At 33.2% G+C, this 22,454-nt stretch overlaps 1 protein-coding gene and 2 long non-coding RNA genes across 3 annotated transcripts; 2 read left to right on the forward strand and 1 right to left on the reverse strand.

The window, feature by feature from the left end:
• Nucleotides 1-2,562: 2,562 nt before the first annotated feature.
• On the forward strand, nt 2,563-3,973 carry LOC124539780. Its single transcript, XR_006967095.1, has 2 exons — nt 2,563-2,701; nt 3,807-3,973. It is a non-coding gene; the product is annotated as an uncharacterized LOC124539780 (long non-coding RNA).
• A 6,340-nt stretch (nt 3,974-10,313) lies between these two features.
• LOC124539795 lies at nt 10,314-11,485 on the reverse strand. The gene is made up of 2 exons (XR_006967097.1): nt 11,213-11,485; nt 10,314-10,459 (listed from the first exon to the last, which is right to left on the reverse strand). It is a non-coding gene; the product is annotated as an uncharacterized LOC124539795 (long non-coding RNA).
• A 3,780-nt stretch (nt 11,486-15,265) lies between these two features.
• LOC124539654 lies at nt 15,266-18,300 on the forward strand. The gene is made up of 3 exons (XM_047116955.1): nt 15,266-15,411; nt 16,204-16,298; nt 18,185-18,300. The coding sequence occupies exons 1-3, from the start codon at nt 15,266-15,268 to the stop codon at nt 18,214-18,216; spliced, it is 273 nt and encodes a 90-aa protein (XP_046972911.1). The 3' UTR covers nt 18,217-18,300.
• Nucleotides 18,301-22,454: the final 4,154 nt, after the last annotated feature.

Below are 22,454 nucleotides of genomic sequence, written 5' to 3' on the forward strand. Positions count from 1 at the left end.
TGAATTTGATTTAATCTGAATAGCCTCAATTGAAATCGATATATGAAAGTCTTTTGGTTCGTATTTGGAAAATCTCTTCTGTGTTTTTATGCTAAATTTCTTGTAGGTTTACGGTAACAGCGTGAGTATACTCGCATGTGTCAGGTGTAACGTAATATACACTGAAACGTACTCGAGCGACATTACGAACGCTTCAAACTTTCCACTTTACAGTGAAACTTGCAAGCCCCAAAGCAAAGGTAAAATAAGTTTTTTTTTGTGCAGTAGTTTGAGCAATGTTTAACTTAACAATGCCCAAAATAATATCTTTCGACCCTGATATATTATAGATCTGATGATATATAATGATTTTAGGGTAACAGATCGATAATATCTCTCAGACTATGTTAATAAAATTAAAATTATAATACACTTTTTACATAATATACTTTACGAGTACTTTTGAGTCGTACACTATACAGAACTACATAAAGTAAAATTACAACTGTTTATGATTCTGATTCAAGCGAAAAGGACCGATAAGGAACCAAATTATTCTAATATAAATCTATGAATTAAAATACTAAGGACGTTTCATATCCATTAGGTAAGGTTTTTTATTTTATACCGAAAATATAAACATCTTACAACAATATTAGGTAGTATAGCAATATTGAGTAGTAGAGTGAGCTGAGATGGCCCAGTGGTTAGGACGCGTGCATCTTAACCGATGATTGCGGGTAGGTAAGCACCACTATATATATATGTGCTTAATTGGTGTTTATAATTCATCTCATGCTCGGCGGTTAAGGAAAACATCGTGAGTAAACCTGTATTTAATTTCATTGAAATTCTGCCAAATGTGCATTCCACCAACCCGCATTGGAACAGCGTGGTGGAATATGTTCCAAACCCTCTCCTTAATGGAAAAGGAGGCCTTATCTCAGCTGTGGGAATTGTACAGGCTGTTACTTTACTTTACTTACTTTAGGTAGTATGACATACTTCTTGATATTTTGTATATTTATTAATATAGCATAACGGCAATCATTTACAAAATTGCACATATACACACATATATTAATAATTTAAATATTAAGTACGATACGATTTTGGAACCTTCAAGAATAGAGCTAGCTTAAAGACCGGTAACGCACGCAAGCTTCGCGGCAGATGTCTATGGGCTATGGGTTATGGTTTATAGTGTATATGCACTAGAAGTAAGGATAAACTTATAACGCCAAGTTTCCGACTCCGCAAAGTCAATAGATCCTTCTTGGGGCAAGGTATCCGTTTCTATAATAAAATTCCGCAGAAATTTTTAACTTTGCCGTTTAGTAATTTCAAATCGTTTGTTAAAAATACATTGGTAGAAAAAGCATACTATTCGATACAAGATTTTGTAGATGATAAAAAAGCGTGGAGTTAATACCTGTTGACTTCCAAGCAGGATACATTAATTGAAATAATTGTATTTAATTAACATGACGTTGTATTTTTTAAATGTTAAAAAAGAGTAACTACTGAGTTTCTTGCCGGTTCTTCTCGGTAGAATCTACTTTCCGAACCGGTGGTAGCTTCACTTAATTGTAAAATGACGATTCAAAAGTGCTTATAAAAGCCTACTTGAATAAAGTTTATTTTGATTTTGATTTTGATTTTGGTTATCGCTTTCCATCAGATGAGCCCCCTGCTCGTTTGCCTCCTGTAACATAAAATAATCAAGTAAAGTAAAATGTCACTGTGTGTATAATTCCCACATCTGGGTTAAACCTTCCGTTAGAGGTGAAAGCTTGAAGCTAATTCCTAATTGCTCCAATACGGGTAAGAGCCAGCGCGATTGGTGAGTTTTGTCAAGGTGACTGTTTCGTCACTATTGTCAAGTCCGTGAATATGTATGGAGGTGCGCGCATGTTACGACGTGACAATTGGGTGACATTTGTGTACGCCGACCGGCGAACAAGCCCATGACGAAACTGTCAGCATCTTTGCGTTTTTCATAGATATGCGCGCACTAGTGACAAGTTTGTCACTATCGTCGTCAGTCTTTCGCTATCTGCGCTTTGACTGCCGACTTTGGCGCGCGTAAAATGGCGTCACCATCTATTCAAAACGTAAAAATTCGTGAAGACGATACTGATAATGATGTTCTAATATAAGTAGTGGAAAAGAGACCACTGCGCTAGCAGTAAGTGTAAGAATAATTGAAATAAGACACACGAGTTTAAACCTGCAATAATCGATTAAAATGCATGCGTTACCACTAAGCTATCTCTTATCGTACTTAAACATTATTTTCCTTAAAATATGCACCGCAAAAGGTTGTCGCATATTATTATACGTTCGTCTTCCTTTAAGGTAATAAAAAAAGAAAAAGTTGTTTAGGGGATTCCTCCGAGCCTTGGAAAGCACTTATGCTTTCATAGCTCCTAACTGGTTATACCGTTAGTAAAACCTCAATTGAATATAAACCATAATACTCTACAATAAAGTTCAATTTCATCTAAACAATTATTATAAATATTTTGTTAGGTCTTGCAAGTATAAATACTAGTCTTTTATGTTTAGGAATCATTCGTATAACGACAATAAGCAAAGGACATCTCTTTCGTAACTTAAAATGAATTTTGCAAAGTATTTTGTTTTCTTATTCGTTTGTATCGTGGCTGTTATGACTGTGAACGCCGATCCAGCGCCAAGATGGAAACCATTTAAGAAACTGGTAATTTTAACTCAGTACCATAGATTTAAGGTTTTTAATATAGGCCACAGAATACCAGCGTTGAAACTCATCACAACAATGATTTTCAACATATATGCTGAGTGGCTTATCAATTTGGGCATCACATATTGTTTTGTTTAATATTCATCTTTATTTTAGTTTTTATTATTTATTCTTATACGTTCCTTTTATATATATTTTTTGTATTGTTTGCATAAGGTGTGTGTGTGTCCAAATAAAGATTTTTTGATTTGATTTGATAACATTTTAGATCGGTTCACTCTAGAAGTCGCGGGCGTGCCCTTCCGTTTTATTTGTTTGCATTGTCGAGTGTAATTTGATTTTGTATTTTTTTTTTAATTTGTCACCTCACGCACACATATGTACATCTTGTAAGTATAGGCGCAACAAGTACAAACGCATTTTATTAATAATAATTTTGTGTGAATGAGATCGCCTTTGTAAATGAATCTAATTTGAATATGTGTCGGAAAATAGTGTTCTCCAGTTAATAAGATTGCATTTTAATTTTCTTATTATCTTTTTGTTTTTCCTTGTCATTTAAAGCAAGTTCTAAGTCGACACTATAGTATCGACTTTATGTACTCAGATGTTATTAAATAGCATCTGAGTGGTACATTAAACTTCACGTAAATACTAATAAAGATACAGTCATATATTTGGTTAATGTAATCTATACATATAATAAAATTGGAGTGTCTGTTTGTAATATTAAAATAGCCCGTTTTACTCAATACATATGCATATACACGCTACATATATCAAAATAACATTTTTTACAATTTTTGTCTGTCTGTCTGTTTGTTCCGGCTAATCTCTGGAACGGCTGTATCGACGTTTTTGACGGTATTTTCATTGGTTAAAAAATTAACGGATGTTATAAGGAATACCTTAGGCAACTACTTTTTTATTGTTAAATTCAAACGCGTTCAAGGTCGGGTGGCACAGTTAGTAATTAATATTCGGGATGATTATTTTAATTCAATTTAGTCATTATTTAAATTAATATTTATATGACTATCAAATAACTTTAATATCTAAATATGATTATTATATTAATAACATTTTAATGTGTTTGTTACAGGAGAAAATAGGACAGCGTGTAAGGGATGGTATCATCAAAGCGGGGCCAGCAATTGGAGTCATAGGCCAAGCCGGCACAATAGTTAAAGGCTAAAATTGATTACGTAATGCGCAAATCGAGCCTCCGGTGTTGTTTTATATTATAAGAATTAAATTATATTTATTCTAGATATTGTATTTTATTTATTAGCAGGGCAAATCTATACATATAATAAAATTGGAGTGTCTGTTTGTAATATTAAATAGCCCTTTTTTAAATTATACACAGTACATAGACCAAAATAACATTTTTTACGATTTTTGTTGGTCTGTCAGTCTGTCTATTTGTTCCGGGTAATCTCTGGAACGGCTGGACCGATTTTGACCGGACGTTCGCTAGTAGATAACTGATATAATAGGGAGTAACTTGGCTACAATAATATTTCTTTTTTGTTAAATTTGAACGCGTACCAGGTCGCGGGCACAGCTAGTTATGAATAAACCAGTGTAATCACTGGCGTATTAACTATGTAATATATTATTAATGTAAAGACTAAAGTTAGTCCCGTTAGTTGCCCACTATGTTTTTTAAATAAAATAAAACAGTATTTAAAATATATTGCTCGTGTCGTGTCTTTGGACTGATTTTGATAATGTAATTTTTTTGATTATCATAAAAAAAAATTACAGACTGTAAATTTCCCACTGCTAGGCTAAGGCCTCCTCTTCCATTGAGGAGAGGGTTTGGAACATATTCATAGGGTTGGTGGAATATACATGTGGCAGAATTTGATGAAATTAGATACATGCAGGCCCTCACGATGTTATGCTTCAGCGCCAAGCACGAATTAAGGACATAAATTAAGGACATATATATATATATATAGTGCTTGCCTGGGTTTAAACGTAAAATCATCGGTTAAGATGCACGCGTTCTAACCACTAGGCCATCTCAGCTCACGGTTCAAAATATTTCTAGAGGATTTAGTATGTCAGTTAATATATCCTTTTATAATTATATTCAGGCTTTGGGCCTGAAGACTTTATATCTTTTGAAACTGTTGGCACGGTGGCGAGTTGATAGCATTAAAGTTGTTCCTTTTGTTTTACAGCTTTACGGTCGAATAAAAAATGATTGATTTCATAGATAATGTTATAAAAACACCTTTTACCACACTTTCAATCTTGTAATGAAAGGTTCAAATAGATTATATTCAGCAAAAATATGCGCGTTCGATTGTATAATAATAATAAATAATAGAATCCTTATATTTTTCTACTATATAATGTCTCTTATTGATAGTCAGTATGCCTTACCGCAAAGGCCTCCTCCAGTTCTTTTCACTGCTGCCTTTCTGCTGCTGCTCTGATCCAAAAGGGTCCTAGGGTCAATTTTATTTCATCTTACGTAGCTTACGATTGTATACTGAAACTAAAAAGTACTTTCTAATAAGTAAAGCACATTAATAGCAGGTTAGAAAGATATTGAGTTTTTAATTTAATAATTGCTAAGAAATGATTGAAATCGGTTCTCATTTTTTGTATTAAGATTTATTTCTGTTTGTAACTTGATAAAACTCCAATTTTTTCAAAGTATAGAAAATACAGGCGCACCAAGAGTTTGTTCAAACTTTACTCGCTTTTTACACTTTTTTATTTAGGCGGTAAAAACAGGCTATTTGATGGAATTTGGTGATCCTTGCACATTGAAATGGCACCTTCAGAAATTTAACCTTTTCTCTTGCGTTACCACAACCAATCTTTGGAACTAAGATGTTACATCTTTGTGGCTTAATTACACTGGTTTATCCTGGCAATTGCAAAGCCACAATACTGAACATTATTGGTGCTTATATGAAGTCCTACCATCTTGTCATTACCGATCACCATATCCACCATTTATTCACTGATATATTATGATATGGTCAAATAGTAGAGAAATTATTATGTTTAATCTTTCTAATTCACATTACTTAAATTTTTTTGATAACTAAACTAGGTCCTGATGACCAAGCAGGTACGCAAGGGAACCGGGGTAACTGGTCGGGGCGATGGCCTACATTGGTGGAGCTAGCGCTCGTGACGGACAAGGCCGCTTGGTAATCCTTGGGTTCGGTAGTCCCCTATGGTACCTATGGCGCAATATTCTGCAGATGCTGAGATCGCGCTCTGTCGGCGCTCGCGAAAATTTTGCTTCGGCGAACGTAGTCGTTGAGGCCCTGTGTCTGTCATTGTGTTCCAAACAATTATTGTTCACATGATATTAACTCCGTAGTGAATATCTAGTCAGCGCGATTCAGAAATGTGACTAATTCAAACAGAGCCATCTATTGCTACCGAATCATAACACACGTAATTAACTAGTCTATTAGCTCTCATTGATAGGCTCGTTCTTTGACCTAAATTAATACCAACACTTAGATCATTAGAAGTCTCGCTCACTTTCTTAGAGAGGTCTTGTTGATTTTCACAGGTACGCCACTCCGAGATCCCGGGTTCGATTTCCGGCCGAGCCGATGTAGATTATCATTAGTTTTCTCTGTTGTCTTGGGTCTGAGTGTTTGAGGTACCGTCGTTACTTGTGATCTTTCATAACACAAGTGCTTTAACTTACATTGAGATCAGAGTAATGTATGTGATGTTGTTTCATATTTATTTATTTGGTACCTGATAATTAACTAAACTAAGGTGCAGAGTCCAACTCTACAAAAATAAATTCTTTAAATAAAAGTAGGTTCTTTCGGCGCTTGATTACTTTAGCAACTTCAACGGTTGCGCCGGTTTTTAGGGACGTGCTCTGAAAATGAGATACAAGTCTATACAGGATGCAAGACACGAGGTCTTTCATCTAAAGTAAAGTAAAGTAACAGCCTGTACATTTCCCACTACTGAGATAAGGCCTCCTCTTCCATTAAGGAGAGGGCTTGGAACATATTCCACCACGCTGTTCCAATGCGGGTTGGTGGAATGCACATGTGGCAGAATTTCGATGAAATTAGACACATGCAGGTTTCCTCACGATGTTTTCCTTCACCTCCGAGCACGAGATGAATTATAAACACAAATTAAGCAAATATATACAGTGGTGCTTGCCTGGGTTTGAACCCGCAATCATCAAATCAAAATCAAATCAAATCAATTTTATTCAAGTAAACTTCACAATGAAGCGTTTTTGAATCGTCAATAATCAAATACTACCATCGGTTAAGATGCACGCGTTCTAACCACTGGGCCATCTCAGCTCATCAGGTCTCTCATCTATGGCTCTCTTATTGCGCTTACAGTACTAATGCCATTATCTATACTTATAATAAATCTGTAGGGAGGTCAATTCTGTACATGAAATATTTTTACAAAATAACTATCAGAGGTTGAAAAGGGGTCGATACTGATGGCAAAAATGCAGTCAGTAAAATTTTTGTCTGTCTGTCCGTATAACCGTTATAGAAACAAAAACTACTCGACGGATTTTAACGAAACTTTGTACAATTATTTTTCATACTCCTGAGCAGGTTATAGTATACTTTTCATCACGCTATAGTCAATAGGAGCAGAGCAGTGAAGGGAAATGGAGAAGTTACTCCACATTTTAAGCTTCCGTCGCTTCCGTCATTAAAGCTACATAGAAATTGTGTATTACGGAAATGTTATCCTTAAAATTAAGTGCTATATAAATATAAGTACATGTGCTTTCGCAAATGATAGGATATCTATATACAAAAGTGGATGTGTTTGTATGTGTATCATCGATAAACTCAGAAACTATTTGATCGATTATTAAGATTAAATTAGTAAAGAGATTATGCTATCCCCATTGATGTAACTCGCCACCAGGTAGCGCTAAGATATAAATATACCTGCACTGTTCAACCGATATTATTTCGCGTGTATTTTTTCACGGAGAAAGTGATTATTTCATCCGTATCATTAAAAATAACCAACAGATGGCCCTTGCGAGTATCACGTTGCATTTCTATGCCGATCAACCGATAAGTATAAAATATGAAACAAAAAATGCAAATCATTCATAACCATTGAATCAAATAATTTATATAAATAGAATATAACATGCCATTGAAGAAAAAAAATATCGGAACATCAACAATATATGCGTAGCGTCATCCAAAAGAGCTACGGAAACAACAGACCAACAAGAAATACAATACGTTTATAAACAAATAGAATCCAAATTTCTACTTTAAGAGCTGCCAAAACAGTTAGTCAACGTAATGATCAAGTTCAGATCTTCGAAAAAGCATCTTCATTCAGAGATTCTGAAAAACCTGACGAGCGAGCCCAACGACTGGATGATCAACGATTAAAATAGACTAAGTCAAAAACTAGAACCAATCTCAATAAATCCCGATGTGATCATTGGTTCAATGTATGCCCATTTTGTCACGCTATGACGTTTAAAATAAACTGCTGAACCACCAGAACTTCTTCTTATCTACGTTACGGGAACTACTGAGGAGTCTGAATTTTTCATTCTGCATATTAGAAATTACAATTCTTACTTTGAAATGACATCATTTGGAGCAACAAATATTGTGCAATACAATAATTTCGCGTCTAAGTTTAAAGTGTATCATATGATTGGTTAACTTCTTCCAGTATCTAAATAAAATCTCCAGTTTCTGGATATTTATTCCATGGACAACGTAGAAAAAGATTGATCTTCGATGCATATTCAGTACCAAAACTAATCGTAGTAGAAATCATCGCTAAATTTAGGATTATGCTTTATGAAAATAAATGTTTAGTTAAAGATTTTAAAACTGCTTTAGAAGGTGAAACAACAAATGATTCAAAGTCATTATCAATGCAGATTGAACGCCATTGAGTGCAGAACATGAAAGTCGTTTTAATGCTGCCGTAGCTCCTGAAGTCACAGCTGTAGTTTTTCGTACAGAAATTACAGAACGAGGTATTGTTATCACTAAGCGACACAAAAACAATCAAGGTGTCGCTAAAACACATCAATCGTATGACAATTATTACGATTATCCTATTATGTTTATGCAAGCAGAAGATGGATATAATCTCGGACTGTATGAAAATATTCTCACGACAGGCTCTGTGACATCGAAGAGTTAGTTGTATGGATTTTTTTGCGCATCATAGAATGATTAAAGATAACCAATCTAACCATATTCTGAAGTGTCGTCAACTGTTTTAACAATTCATTGTTGACACGTACGCTATGGTCAAGAACGAACGATTAAACTACATTCGATACAAACAATCAAAACTCTGAGCCAAAGAGTACATTTATTTACGAGATACAATATCGAATGATAAAGTAGCTCCTGATATTGGACAAAGATCTTTGTACAGTGGAAGTCCAAGACATATGCACGAATACGCTCAGGATGCTTTGACGTACGTTCGCAAGTATTGACAAGGTTTTAAATGTAATAACATCGATATTCGATAGAACCGGATAAAAGGACGTGTTGGTGTGATGCAAACTATTACAGACTATAGAAATTTAATTAAAATTTTCATCGTACCTATAGAACATCACATATCTACCTATAGAACAACACAGTATGGGCGTTATGACCAATCTGCAGCCTATCGAGAACATTATTGAAGAAGATGAAGTAGATGAGGAATATTAAACAATTTTTTTTTTAAGAATTTGATTATATCTCGCATGTTTTTTTCTCTTTATTTGTAAATTGTTGATGGTCAGTAATTAATTACAAAATTAAAAATATATTTTTCTGCGACTAATGTCCAGCAAAGCGGGCGGGTATAGCTAGTTTATTAATAAACTAGTTGTTTCTGAAAAGGCAAATGTTTCGCTGTAGTTGAGTACGGCAAAATACAGGTGCCTAAAGTAGGAAGTATTAGACAAGACTACAGAAGTATAAGGGCGCATTGCCATACCCTTATATATAGCTAAGATGTGTGTTGTTAACCAATTAAAGTCTATAAATTGGAGAGTTGAACCCGTAGCCAATATCCTGACTTCATTTCAATGTCACATCTTTCTTTGCACTATAATTACACTGGTGTTATTCTAAGGTAAGTTTAATTTGGTATGTATTCCATTATTTTACAAGCGTCTGCGAGATCCTTCACTACTGTCACGTGTAACATAACCAATTATAAGAAAGTCTGAGTTGTTAAATAATTGTGTTGATTGATAGGTCTCTTTATACTGGTCGTTTTGGGTCAGTAGTCTTCAGAGTAATGTTTTGTTTCATCTAATTTAAATGGAGTCAATGAACTTGCCTTGCCAGCCGTTCCAGAGATTAGCCGGAATAAACGGACAGACAAACAGACAGACAAAAATTAAAAATAAATGTTATTTTGGTACACGTACCGTGTATACATACATAGTTATTTTAAATACGGAGTACAACAACATCTGTTTTATTATGTACAAATTCTATTAATAAAAATACTTGGCATTTTGTATAATATGTATTACATTTATTGCTTATAAAAATTAAACATCTATTACATCGTAAAAAATAATGAAAAGCTTATAATTTTTTTGGTCATTAATACATTTTTCTTAAAATCACTGTATACGAATATATAATACGTTATATATATTTTTTAATCATTCTTTCCTTTCCAAATGGAAGTCGCTTGACTCACGACTTCAACGGCGGGAGCCGCGGAGATGATGGCGTCTCTGACTCTTTGTCCAGCTCTTTCCTGAAATACAAAAAAGTAGCGTGAGATCTTAGCACGAATAAGTGAAACAAAGCATCTAACTAACGTTATTTTTGTGGAAAAAATATGAATGTGACATTCAGTCACTACTACAAACACGATCGTGATTTTCGGTATAGACTATTATTGAATCAATTAAGTATTTAAAGCACGCACAAGAAGCGGATCAAAATAGCTTATCAAGGTGACTTACGATTAGCTATTTTGATTCTGATTTCGATATCTCACAAGTGGGATACGAAGTGAGTTCTAAAGGAATAGCATTGCTGTTGTGTTTCAGAGCAAGTTTGACTACGAGAAACTTAATTACATATTCTTTGTTCTGTTAAAATCTCAACTTGTTCGGGAAATGGTTTGAAGCTTACCCATTTCCTCGTGTGTTACGTGCAACTAATGAGGGTTTCATCACGATTAGAGCTTGCCTGATTTTGAATCGATAATATTCGTTTAAGGATAATTGTTCTACCCATTGGGTAGTAACAACCTATACATATCTCATTTTACGGATAAGTCCTTGGCTTGGAGCTTATTCCACCATGCTGTTCCAATACGAGTGGGATTATTTGAAGCAATATTTTATTGTAATAAAACAATTTTATATACAAAAATATAATTGAATATAATATAATATTTATTATAATATAATATTTTGATAATATAATTTATCATTATCAGAATAATGTAAATGATACATTTCAAATTGAAATAAATATAATTATATGTTTAAATACATACCAATTCCTTTAAAGGATTCCAAGGTGCAGCGCTGACGAAGTCCAGAGTCGCTAAGTATGCAAACACAAAGAACAGAATCTTGAATATTTTCATTTTTAAACAATTAATATTTAACTTTGGGAAACCTTTATAGTTCGAGTGACTTATTAGGAATGCCATTAAACCGACTTCTTCAATATTTATATTCCTACCCAACCAGCTAAACTTTAACTAGGTATCAAACGAAATTGCACCTTATTTCAAGGCATTAAAGCGCAATTAATTCGCCAAGTGAATAAAACAGTGCCTTTGAGTCTTATATGTATCGTAGGGACGCTACAGAAAATGTGAATCCCCTGAGGTCGAAAGCTATCTTTCTTTGTGTTCACTTTAATACTATAAATTAAATAATTATTACGATATAAATGATATATTTACATAAATAATTATATAAATACGAAATGCTGTGTAAGTAACTAACGCTTGTTATTTTTGAACTATTAACTTTTAATTAATGTACTTCCTTAATTAATTGTTACTAGGGCTTTGTACTAGCCCGCCTATGAGGTAACATCAAAACGTCAGATATTCGACCGGCTAAAATCAGTACCCAATATTGATGGATTCTGATTTGAAGTGTGAGTGAGCCAGTGTAACAGGCAAAATAGACATAACATTCTAATTTTTAAGGTTGGTAGCACTTCATTTACACTTATAACATCGATTTCTAGATTTTTAATAAAAAGGACAAACTTCAAGAAAGATTTTTTTTTAAGAACGTATCAGCTTTCTTTTGCTAACAAACAAAAACCTATATAACTATACTTCAATGATTAATAAAAAATGAACTTCTTAATTAAAGACACGTTTTAATAGATTCTTTTTACATATAAACAAGAAGCGCTAATAGAGTTTCTTCCTTTTAAAAAATAAGGATCTTCCATCCTTAGTAGCATTTTATTAGGGGATAAATTCTCAAAAACTTTACTAACAACAAAACTTAATAACATATGACATAATTTTAATACTTCTAACATTCAGTCCCCATATAATCCCTTTAGGACACGCATTCATCCAAAGGTATTATTTAAATATATATAATGTATATAGTTTTATTTATTAACTAAGTAAATGTATAAACATATGTATGTATATGAGCCGAGATAGCCTAGTAGTTAGAACGTGTGCATCTTAACCGATGATTGCGGGTTCAAAACCAGCAAGCAAATGATTACTCATGTGCTTAATTTGTGTTTATAATTCATCTCGTGCTCGGCGGTGATGGAAAACATCGTGAGGAAGTCTGCATGTGTCTAATTTCATAGAAATTCTGCCACAAGTGCATTCCACCAACCCGTATTGAAACAGCGTGGTATATGTTCCGAACTTTTTACCCCAAAAAAAAAGGGGAAAAGGAGGCCTTAGCCCAGCAGTGGGAAATTTACAGGCTCTTGTTGTATAAACGAAAGTGACTAATGCCTAAAAATCCCCTATTTCTTCTAACACATTTATAATCATAAATGTATGTAATATAAAAATATCGAGTATCGAGAAACAATCAAATAAATAAAAGTACAATTTTCCTGTACAAAAAGTTCCAACAAAAAAAAAAACATATTCGTCATACAGTCATTGTGCAGATTCTAAATACAAATATATAAATTGTTGTCTGTCTGTATGTGATACGCGGAAGTGAGAGTAAGGTTACATCGCGTTTGACTGGTGACTTCACTGACAGGAGGCTTAAAACCGTTGATGCATCCCGTATATAATTAGCACCGTAAATCGTTTCATCGAAAATTTAATGGGATGAAATAATATCAAATTGAAATTCACCAACTCATTTGGAGAACATAGTGGAACAAGCGTTCTGTTCTTCTTTTACTTAATCTTAAGAAGCATTGGTCTCGTATGTATTCATTTAAATATAAATAAATAAATATGGGATAACATGATATACATTACTCTGATCCCAATGTAAGTAGCTAAAGAACTAGTGCTATGGAAAATCAGAAGTAACGACGGTACCACAAACAACCAGTGTACACACTGCTTGACCACGGAGGTCGTCGATTAATTGATATATACTAATACATATAATAAATGTGAAAGTAGCGTCTGTCTGTTACTGTTGTTATCAATAGAATTAGAAGATATTTGGTATGAAGTGATCTTTATCTAAGATCACATATATAGGCTGGTATACTTTACAGCTGTTGACCACTATAAGGCGAGCGAAGCCATAAGTTAAAGTAAAATATATTGAAGAAAATATTTACAACATGCATGCTCGCACGCGACTTCGTACACGTTTGATTTTAACAAAAAAGTTATTGTGGTACCCTAAGTTACTCTTTATTACATCAGATTTCTGCCAGTGAAAGTCCCATCAAAATCGGTCCAGCCCTTCCAAATATAAGCCATAGCAAACAGACAGATAGACCTATGTCTATCTGTCTGTCTATATTTTTATCTCTATAAAAATTGTATAAAAGTTCTTTGGTATATGTACCGCGTATGCTTACAGTATGAATTTAGTATGAAGCGTTTATTTTATTAATACAAACATACACTTCAATTTTATTATTTGTTTAGATTAAAATATAAATACAAATATTTGTCTTTATGTATAGTACATGCATACCAGTAGCTTAGTAGTTAGAACAAGAGAGATAAGCCTAGCTGTGAGCTACTTATGAGATAAAGTAACAGCCTCAAAATTTCCCACTGCTGAGCTAAGGCCTCCTCTCCCATTAAAGAGAGGGTTTGGAACATATTTCAACACGCTGTTCCAATGCGGGTTGGTGGAATGCACATGTGGCAGAATTTCAATGAAATTAGACACATGCAGGTTTCCTCACGATGTTTTCCTTCACCGCCGAGCACGAGATGAATTATAAACACAAATTAAGCACATATATATATACTGGTGATTGTCTGGTTTTCAACCCGAAATCATCGGTTAAGATGCATGCGTTCTAACCACTGGTCCATCTCGACTTATGAGATGTTACTTTTAAATTGTATTTGACTCATAGCATAGCCTCAAGGAAGGACTGCCATACATTCAAATTTCTTATTTGAATGTTTACGTTTCACAATTCATTTCGCCACTGTAATGCGTATTGCATTGTTTTGATTATATTGAGAACTAGCTGTGCCCGCGACCTGTACGCCGTTGAATATAACAAAAAAATATATATTGTAGCCTAAGTTACTTCCTATTATATCAGTTTTTTGCCAGTGAAGTCCCGACAAATACGGTCTAGCCGTTCCAGAGATTAGCCGGAACAAACCGTACTGGTACCATGTATAAATACATATAAAAAAGTAAAGTAAGCTTTAATAAAAAAGGGCAATTACAAACAGACCCTCCAATTTTTTTATCTGTATAGATGATTTATGTTTGTTTTTATGAATATGGATTTTCAATTTTAATATGTTTCAGTGTTATATTTTTTGTAAAATGTTCAAGCAAATGCTTTTATTTCTTATTACATGTAAGTTAAACTGGAAAATTCATTTAAAGTTTTTTTACTTAATATAAGCTGTTATTTACTATTCAGTAAAATATTTTTTTCTGAATTTAGAATTAATGAATTATTATTAAGAATACATTTGTAATGTCATATCTTAATGTTTATTTTAATAAAAATTATGTTATGTATTCATATCACATTAGAAATATCGGAATCTTTGTAGAAATGAATAAATTACGTCACGTTTTCTAAAAAATATATATTATAACTATATTTTAATAAGATATCCTTCTACACATTCATAGTTTATTCTTTATACAAAATAATTGCTCACATTTTCATGCAAATATATTTGCGCTTACGCTTTGCTCAAAGACATTGGAGTTGTTGGAAAAAAATCTTTCATCGCCAATGCACCACAAGCCTTGAGAAAGATATTATATCCCTGGCACCTTTAGTTACATTGGCTCACTCACAATTCAAATCTTAACACAATAACACTGGTTATCGCTGTTAATACATTCGAAGTGTAGGCACAAAGTCCTACCACCAAGTAACTCCATTTTAAACTTTTCACAAAACGTTTCCAGTTCTCATGACAAGTGAAGCGAATTACGTCAACAAGAACATCACCAAACCAGGACGAGTGAGATTTTATCCTAAAAACTCAGTATTCCGTAAATCGGATCTGATCGACAGAGGCTGTGTTGTTTTTATTAAAGATTGTCCAGCTGCTTACAAGTAAGAAATTACTTATATTATCAAAATTAAAAATAATATATTTGTTAATATATTTATAACAAACTAAAACGAAAACAAAAAGGTGCTCGGCTACGAAAATAAAAACGTTAGATATGATATGATTTCAACGAATTTCCGCCACGTTTGCATCCACTAATCCGTATTTGAGTAGCGTGGTGGAATATGCTCCTGACCTAAGGGAGGCTAGGCTAAGCGAAGCATTTTGAAATTTACAGGATGTCACTATAATCACGTAAAATTACATTTTTTTAGTCTGTTACATCTTCTACGAATATGAAAACCTAGCTCTACTACCATTTATATTTTACATTATATAGTAGGCAAAAAATAGTGTTCATTGAGCTGGATACTGAGTACAGGGAGACTTAGGGTGCAGGTTTTTCGCCATTAGTAGGCAAATAGACTACCTGATGATACGTGGCATCATTACAAATTAATTCTCCATCAAACTAAGAAACTAAGATGTCATATCCCAAGAGTCTGCAGGAACTATTTTGTACATAGTTTGTAATATATCTAAAAACATAAGACACTCAACACAGATATAAAACTAGAAAAGACAAAGAAATTTAAGCTATATTGCAAATCTTTAAAAACTTACAACGAGGAACCCGAAAACAGTCTGTAGTTCAAAGCCTTAACGTATTCTAGTACACCAAGAAACCTGATTTAAAGAAAGTTTATAGAAGAAAATACGATAAACTTGAACGTTCGAACAAATGATAGTAAAACTCTTTGGATCGTTTCCCAAAAACAATTGTTTATTTTAAGACGAAACTTCGTCTGTGGAAGACACTATGACGGATACTACAAGACTTTCAACAATTACTGCGAAATGGAATACGAGAATTGCAATAGTTGGAGGCGTGAGTACCTAGAATAGTTTTCTCGTTAATCTTCTTTAATGTGTTGATTTATGTTCTTCTCATGATGAAGTTACTTCAAGACTGGAGATATTTATTCCTTGTATTACGGGTAATAAACATAGGCTTTATAATAACAGAGTTGTTTAGAACTTGGGATCATTATTTTAAGTTATATTTTGCAATGTTTTAAAAGAGGTTAGATGGCTCAAAAGAAATAATCTGTTCTGTTAAGATCTGCTTCTGAAAAATCATCACCAAGTAACAAAATCATGAAATTAAAATCTGCTATCCCGCCATAGACTAATCCATCATGGAATAGTCCAAAATTTCCATCTAAACAAGAGGTTTCTTCTTTGCCTACTAATGTAATAACTATTGGCTAATAGTCGATCTGGATACGTCATATCAAGTCGAAATGACGGTTTCCAATTTCCACATAGACACTAATTTGATGATTATTAAAGTCAGTAAAGTTATAATGTATTTTTTGTTTGTGATTGAGTTTAAAAAGTATACATTTATTAACAAAATTAATAGTAGAAAAATGATTGCAAAGTCAAATAAATGCATCTTTTATTACGCACTGTGGCTCTATAATAAAATTTGTACACAATTGTACACACACATACACTATACAGTAGGTATATAATAATTCGTATAAACCAACTTTTCTGACAATACGTACTATTTAATATTGGTTGGTAGTACAATAACAGACGGGTTTGTTCAAAGTTATATGCGTATGGTATATCAATAATATGAATCTATAGTCTAGAATAAAGCACTATTAGTATTTAAATTTCCACAGAACTCAGAACTATAGAAATTCGAAGTTCGAAGAGAAATGTTTCTAGAGCTATTTCAAATTAGTAACTACTTCATTAATATCCATTTCTAGGTAAATGGCACACTTTAAAAGAATAAATAAAAGTGTCGTTTGTATTTATTTCATCACTTTAGCAATATTTTAAATTGGCATTATAACATTTTCTAACTGGATAAAAGGTCGGTTTCATTCGAAAAACTATACAAATTGGAAACATTATTTACTTTTTTATATATAACTTTTTCATTAAATTTGTGATTATCAAACATCTATATTTTCTATATAGGTAGTGAAAACTAACAAAAATAATTCTTTACAATATTTCTGAACGCACCCGTAAACGTCAAACATGGCCGCCCATTGAACTGTCATGACACGATATTGGCGAAATAATCTGTGCCCTCTTGGTATAAATAAAGAAATATCTAGATTATACAAATTTTGCGGAAATATGTAGGTACAGCTACTAAAAAATCATATATGATTGTGGATAGGTTTCGATCGGGTCTATCAAGTACTACGAAATTATTTAAATTTGAAATTCGAGAAATTTCTATGAATAGGCTATGACTAGACTAGGAATTTGACTGGATTTTAAAATCCATTTTATATTATTTAGTAGAGGTTAAGGAACCCAGTAAAAGTTGATTTTTTTTCATATTTGCCGAAAAATATAATATTAAAAATGTCATATTTAAATAACGCGCGAAAACGCTACTTGGACAATATGGCGCTGCAATGGGGTCGGTAACGTCACTTTGCTGTATTTTAATCTGTGGTACATATAGTAGAAAAGCAAGTTTTACAAGAAAGTGACTTCATCATAAGCCCGGACAATCAGGAGCGTTTTGTGTCACGTGACAAACGTTTGAAAAAATGCATTTTTATTTATTGATTTTTGAATAAATTAAGTATTATATTTTCAAGTTTCGTTAGTAAATAACCATTTTTAAAGTCATAATATACACTGATTACAATAATTCACAATTTATTTTTCGAATTGTCAAATAGCTTATTGTATTACTTTTTAAAATTAATAATGATTCTGTTTTCCTTTCAGAGTGGAGTATGATAAAACGTGAAAGGTGTTGATTGCTTTTTTAAACACGTAGGTGTTTGTCGTCAGACACGTTTCAGATTAAACCCACGACTTTGACATTTTGAAAGTGGAACTCGTAATTGTTTTTTTTTTTTTTAATAAATTAGTAGAAAGTTAGAACTTCGTATGTAATATAGAGTTGAACAATTTCGGTGTTTTATTTTATGTTGACTGAAATGTAACTTATTTCTATAGCACGTGTCAGCGTAAGGGGCACAATAAGGAGCCTGAGTGCTAAATTTGGAGGGCCACTGAGATCTTTATTTCCTCCACTCCTACATATACTTAAAACTCTATGCATGTCGTTAGAACTGGTCCTTGGTTAATTAAGCTTAATTATTGCTACGTTCAAACAAAATGTGGTCCCATTTTTTTGAAGATCCTTTGGCCTACCCAGTTCGACCTAAGTCATAAAATGCATATCCAGCCTAGACCGCCTAAATGGTTAAGGCCGCCCCTGTCTATAACTTAAATTCAATTGCATGACTTCACTTTCATATATTATGTTTTATTCACCAATGTTCGTTAAATCGGATTTCGTTCAAGTACTGAGATAAATTTTACAAGATTTTATTAAACCTTATCTAGTACTTTCAATAGTTGGTACTCTGTCATTCCAAAAAGGGAAGTATGTTTATATACAAGTAGTCTAAATTATTTATCATAAATATTTTTTTTAGTATATCGTCACCATCACAGGTCATTAGAAAAATAGTATTAAGGTATTAGCTGTAAGTAATTTCAATTTCATTATGATTAATTTCTGTACAAAATTATTACAATTAATCCAATCATAATAAAAATAGAATTTGAATTAAGCAGAAAATATTTAATAAATGTTAAAAGGAAGCAAGTTTTGTTAACTGTCATTTTACAAGTAACATTTAGACAGGAAGGCTAGCTTCCTGTCTCAAAGTTACTCGTAAAATGACGGATAATCTTCTCAAGATGAAAGGAGGTATTTCCCAGTATTGGGCTATTTATATTTATTTCGAAAAGACAGATAAGCTGGCAAATTAATTAGTAATGATCTGAAGGTAAGTGATTATCACTGTCAGTACACAAGTGTCAAAGTGTCAAACTTTAAGAAATATTATCCTTACATCGCCATGGCACAAATCTTGGGTACTATCTACAGTAGTAGATGTAATGTCCCTTATGCTTGTGTTATACAAATTTGCTCACCTTTACAACTGGAATAAAACATTGCTCAACTAACTATTCCTCCTTGGATATAGAAGACATTATAAGTGGTCAGGACCTAGCCAGAAATAGCTGCACCAAATCCAACGACCATACAAAGCGTGATCCTATAAGTATTCAAAATATACTTTATTCAGGTGGGTTTTTAAAGGACTTTTGAATCGTCATTTAACAACTATATTAAGTGAAGCTACCAACGGTTCGGAATGTAGGTTTTACCGATAAGAGAAGAAGTATTAAATACTCCTTGCACTGAGAAATTATTTTTCTTGTTTTTTTTATGGAATAGTTTGGCGGACGAGTCTATGGGCCACCACCTGATGGTAAGTGGTCACCATCACCCATAGACAATGACGCTGTAAGAAATATTATCTATAACTAACTTAACCTTGGGAACTATAATGCTATGTCCCTTGTACCTGTAGTTACACGCTCACTCACCCTTCAAAGACAACAATACTGTGTACTGTTGTTTAGCGGTATAATATCTGATGAATAGGTGGTACCTACCCAGGCGGGATTGCACAAAGCCCTACCACCAAGTAAAAAAAGCGTAAAGTGTGCCTGTGTTATGTTAGTTTATTCATATTTACAACTGGCGTACAGCACTAAGTATTACTGTTTAGTTGTAGAATATGTGATGAGTAATCAGTATCTACCCAGAAAGACTTGCACCAAATATATATCGAAGAAGCAAACTGCAATAAAAAGTGCTTCAATCGCTTTTGATCTCTTTACGGAGTAACTGATTGTACATTATTGTTGCGTTGCAAAGCAAATGTCACAATGCAGAATGGACATCAGAACGGATGAAAAGAAAGTTACAAGAAATGGACTCTCTAATTGATTGAAAGTCTTCGGAAAACGACGGAACGGAGTGAAATCTACATTTTTATTGTCGATGATTCATTTGAAAGAATACAAAATGAATTTGTGAAACAAATATAAAATACACTTAAACATTGTGTATTGTTTGTATTCAGTAAAGTTTTTATTGTTTATTGTATTGTATGAATAGTGTATTTAAACTTAGTGATCATATATATTTTTTAATTAAAGTTTCTATTTAAATGTTAGGGATGTAACAATAGATTAACGTAGCTATAATTAATAGAAATACCTATTTTTTCATACTGTTCTACGTATGTCTGTTTCACTTATAAATGATAGGCTTACAAATGTTCCACAAGTGGCGAAGGTTTAAAATATTACTCCGCGCTTATAAAATTGAGGGTTCAGGCACGATGATAAAAATAAAAATTGTATGGCATTTCTATGTGAAACATTAAGTCTATAAAAACTGTTATATTGCATTATTGAATATATTTTGAGAAGAGATTTCCTCCAGCTTTGGGGGGTTTATTTAGTACAAATTATTTATTGAAAACTTATATGTGGGTGTCATCTATATGTATTCAAGTCTTTACTAGAATATAATATGTATTATTCTTAATATCAGATCATGGGGTCGACCTTGTCTTATGTTTTCTTACAAGGACCCCCTTGTTTTGAAGGAGTTTCGATAGTTCTTAAGTAAGATAAAAACAATACGCCTGAGTCCACCTCCGTGGTGGAGTGGTGTGTACACCTGTTTTCATTATATGCCACTTCGGGGTCCCGGGTTCGATTCCCGGCTGAGTCGATGTAGATTATCATTAGTTTTCTATGTTGTCTTGGATCTGGGTGTATGTGGTATCTTTACTCCTAATTTTCCATAACACAAGTGCTTTAGCTACTTACATTGGGATCAGAGTAACGTATGTGATTTTGTCTTAATTAAAAAAAAGTTAAAATTTTACAACCTTTGAAATTGCAAATTATCATATCAAAAACTTTTTACTTTGAAAAATGAACATTAAAATAAACAAAACGTGTGTTATATTTTATCAAAAATAGTCTAATGTTATAAATGAATATACATATACAATAGGGACCTAGTGTACAATAAAATTAAAATCTAAATGTAATTTTAGTTAAAATTATATTAAAAGATTGTTTCGTGACAGAATTAAACGAAAATATTACAATAATTCAGAAAGTTCGTGCTAGTTAACGCTAATGAGGAGACTTTGTCTTTATGCAAAGTTGAAGTAAATATTCGCATAATATTTTATGCAAAAATAAATTTCTGTTCTCTGTGCGTTCCAAAACCATTGATGATATTGGATAAGAAGGATATCCGATGCAGGACCAGGATATGCTTTCCGAGCCTCTGACGTCACGTAACTAATTTCCTAACTAAGGGCAGGTCTACACTTCCTCTTCCAGTTTATAACGAGCACTCGAGAAACTTTTCGCCCCAGTGGTCATAAGTTCTGACCGATTCTGTGCAAAATTCCCGCTCACTGCCACTTTGATTCAGTAGTTCTTCGGATTATATCGTTTAGTTTCGATCGCATGCGGATTTAGTCATTTCTGATTCAATTTTGCAGGGAGAAGATATTACAAATTTTAATGAATCGATTACTTTTATGAACAGTCATTTTGAAAAACTTAGTACTGAAATAAAGGAATACAAGAGTAAGCTCGTGTTAAGACAGAGAATGAATCTCACTGAAACAGTACAAACAAACATATCTTACTGCAGTAGAATTTCTAAAAAAGATCCAAAAAACCCACGACCTCGTGCTATTCTGGTTACATTGAGTAGCCCTCGTCTGCGTGATACGCTCCTGGCGGCTGCTATAAAGTACAACAAGCAACATCCTAACGATAAACTAAACTCAAGTCATATAGGTCTTGGTGAGGACAAGAGGTCGGCGATATACGTAACAGAGAATTCATCTCCCGAAAACAAATCACTTCACGCCGCAGCGCGACTTGAAACCAAGGAACTGAAGTACCAGCATATGTGGGTGCGCAGTGGTCGTATATATATGCGTAAAACTGACACATCTGAATACATCTTTATTAGTAATACTGCAACTTTGAAAAAGTTATCTAATTAGTAATTATTTGATTTTTACTCCTTGGTTAGCTGACTTTTAGTCCTTATTATAAATTGTTTTGTTAAAGTTCTATTCATTAA

The sequence above is a fragment of the Vanessa cardui genome, chromosome 23 (assembly GCF_905220365.1).
Source record: "Vanessa cardui chromosome 23, ilVanCard2.1, whole genome shotgun sequence".
NCBI classification, from domain to species: Eukaryota; Metazoa; Arthropoda; class Insecta; order Lepidoptera; family Nymphalidae; genus Vanessa; species Vanessa cardui.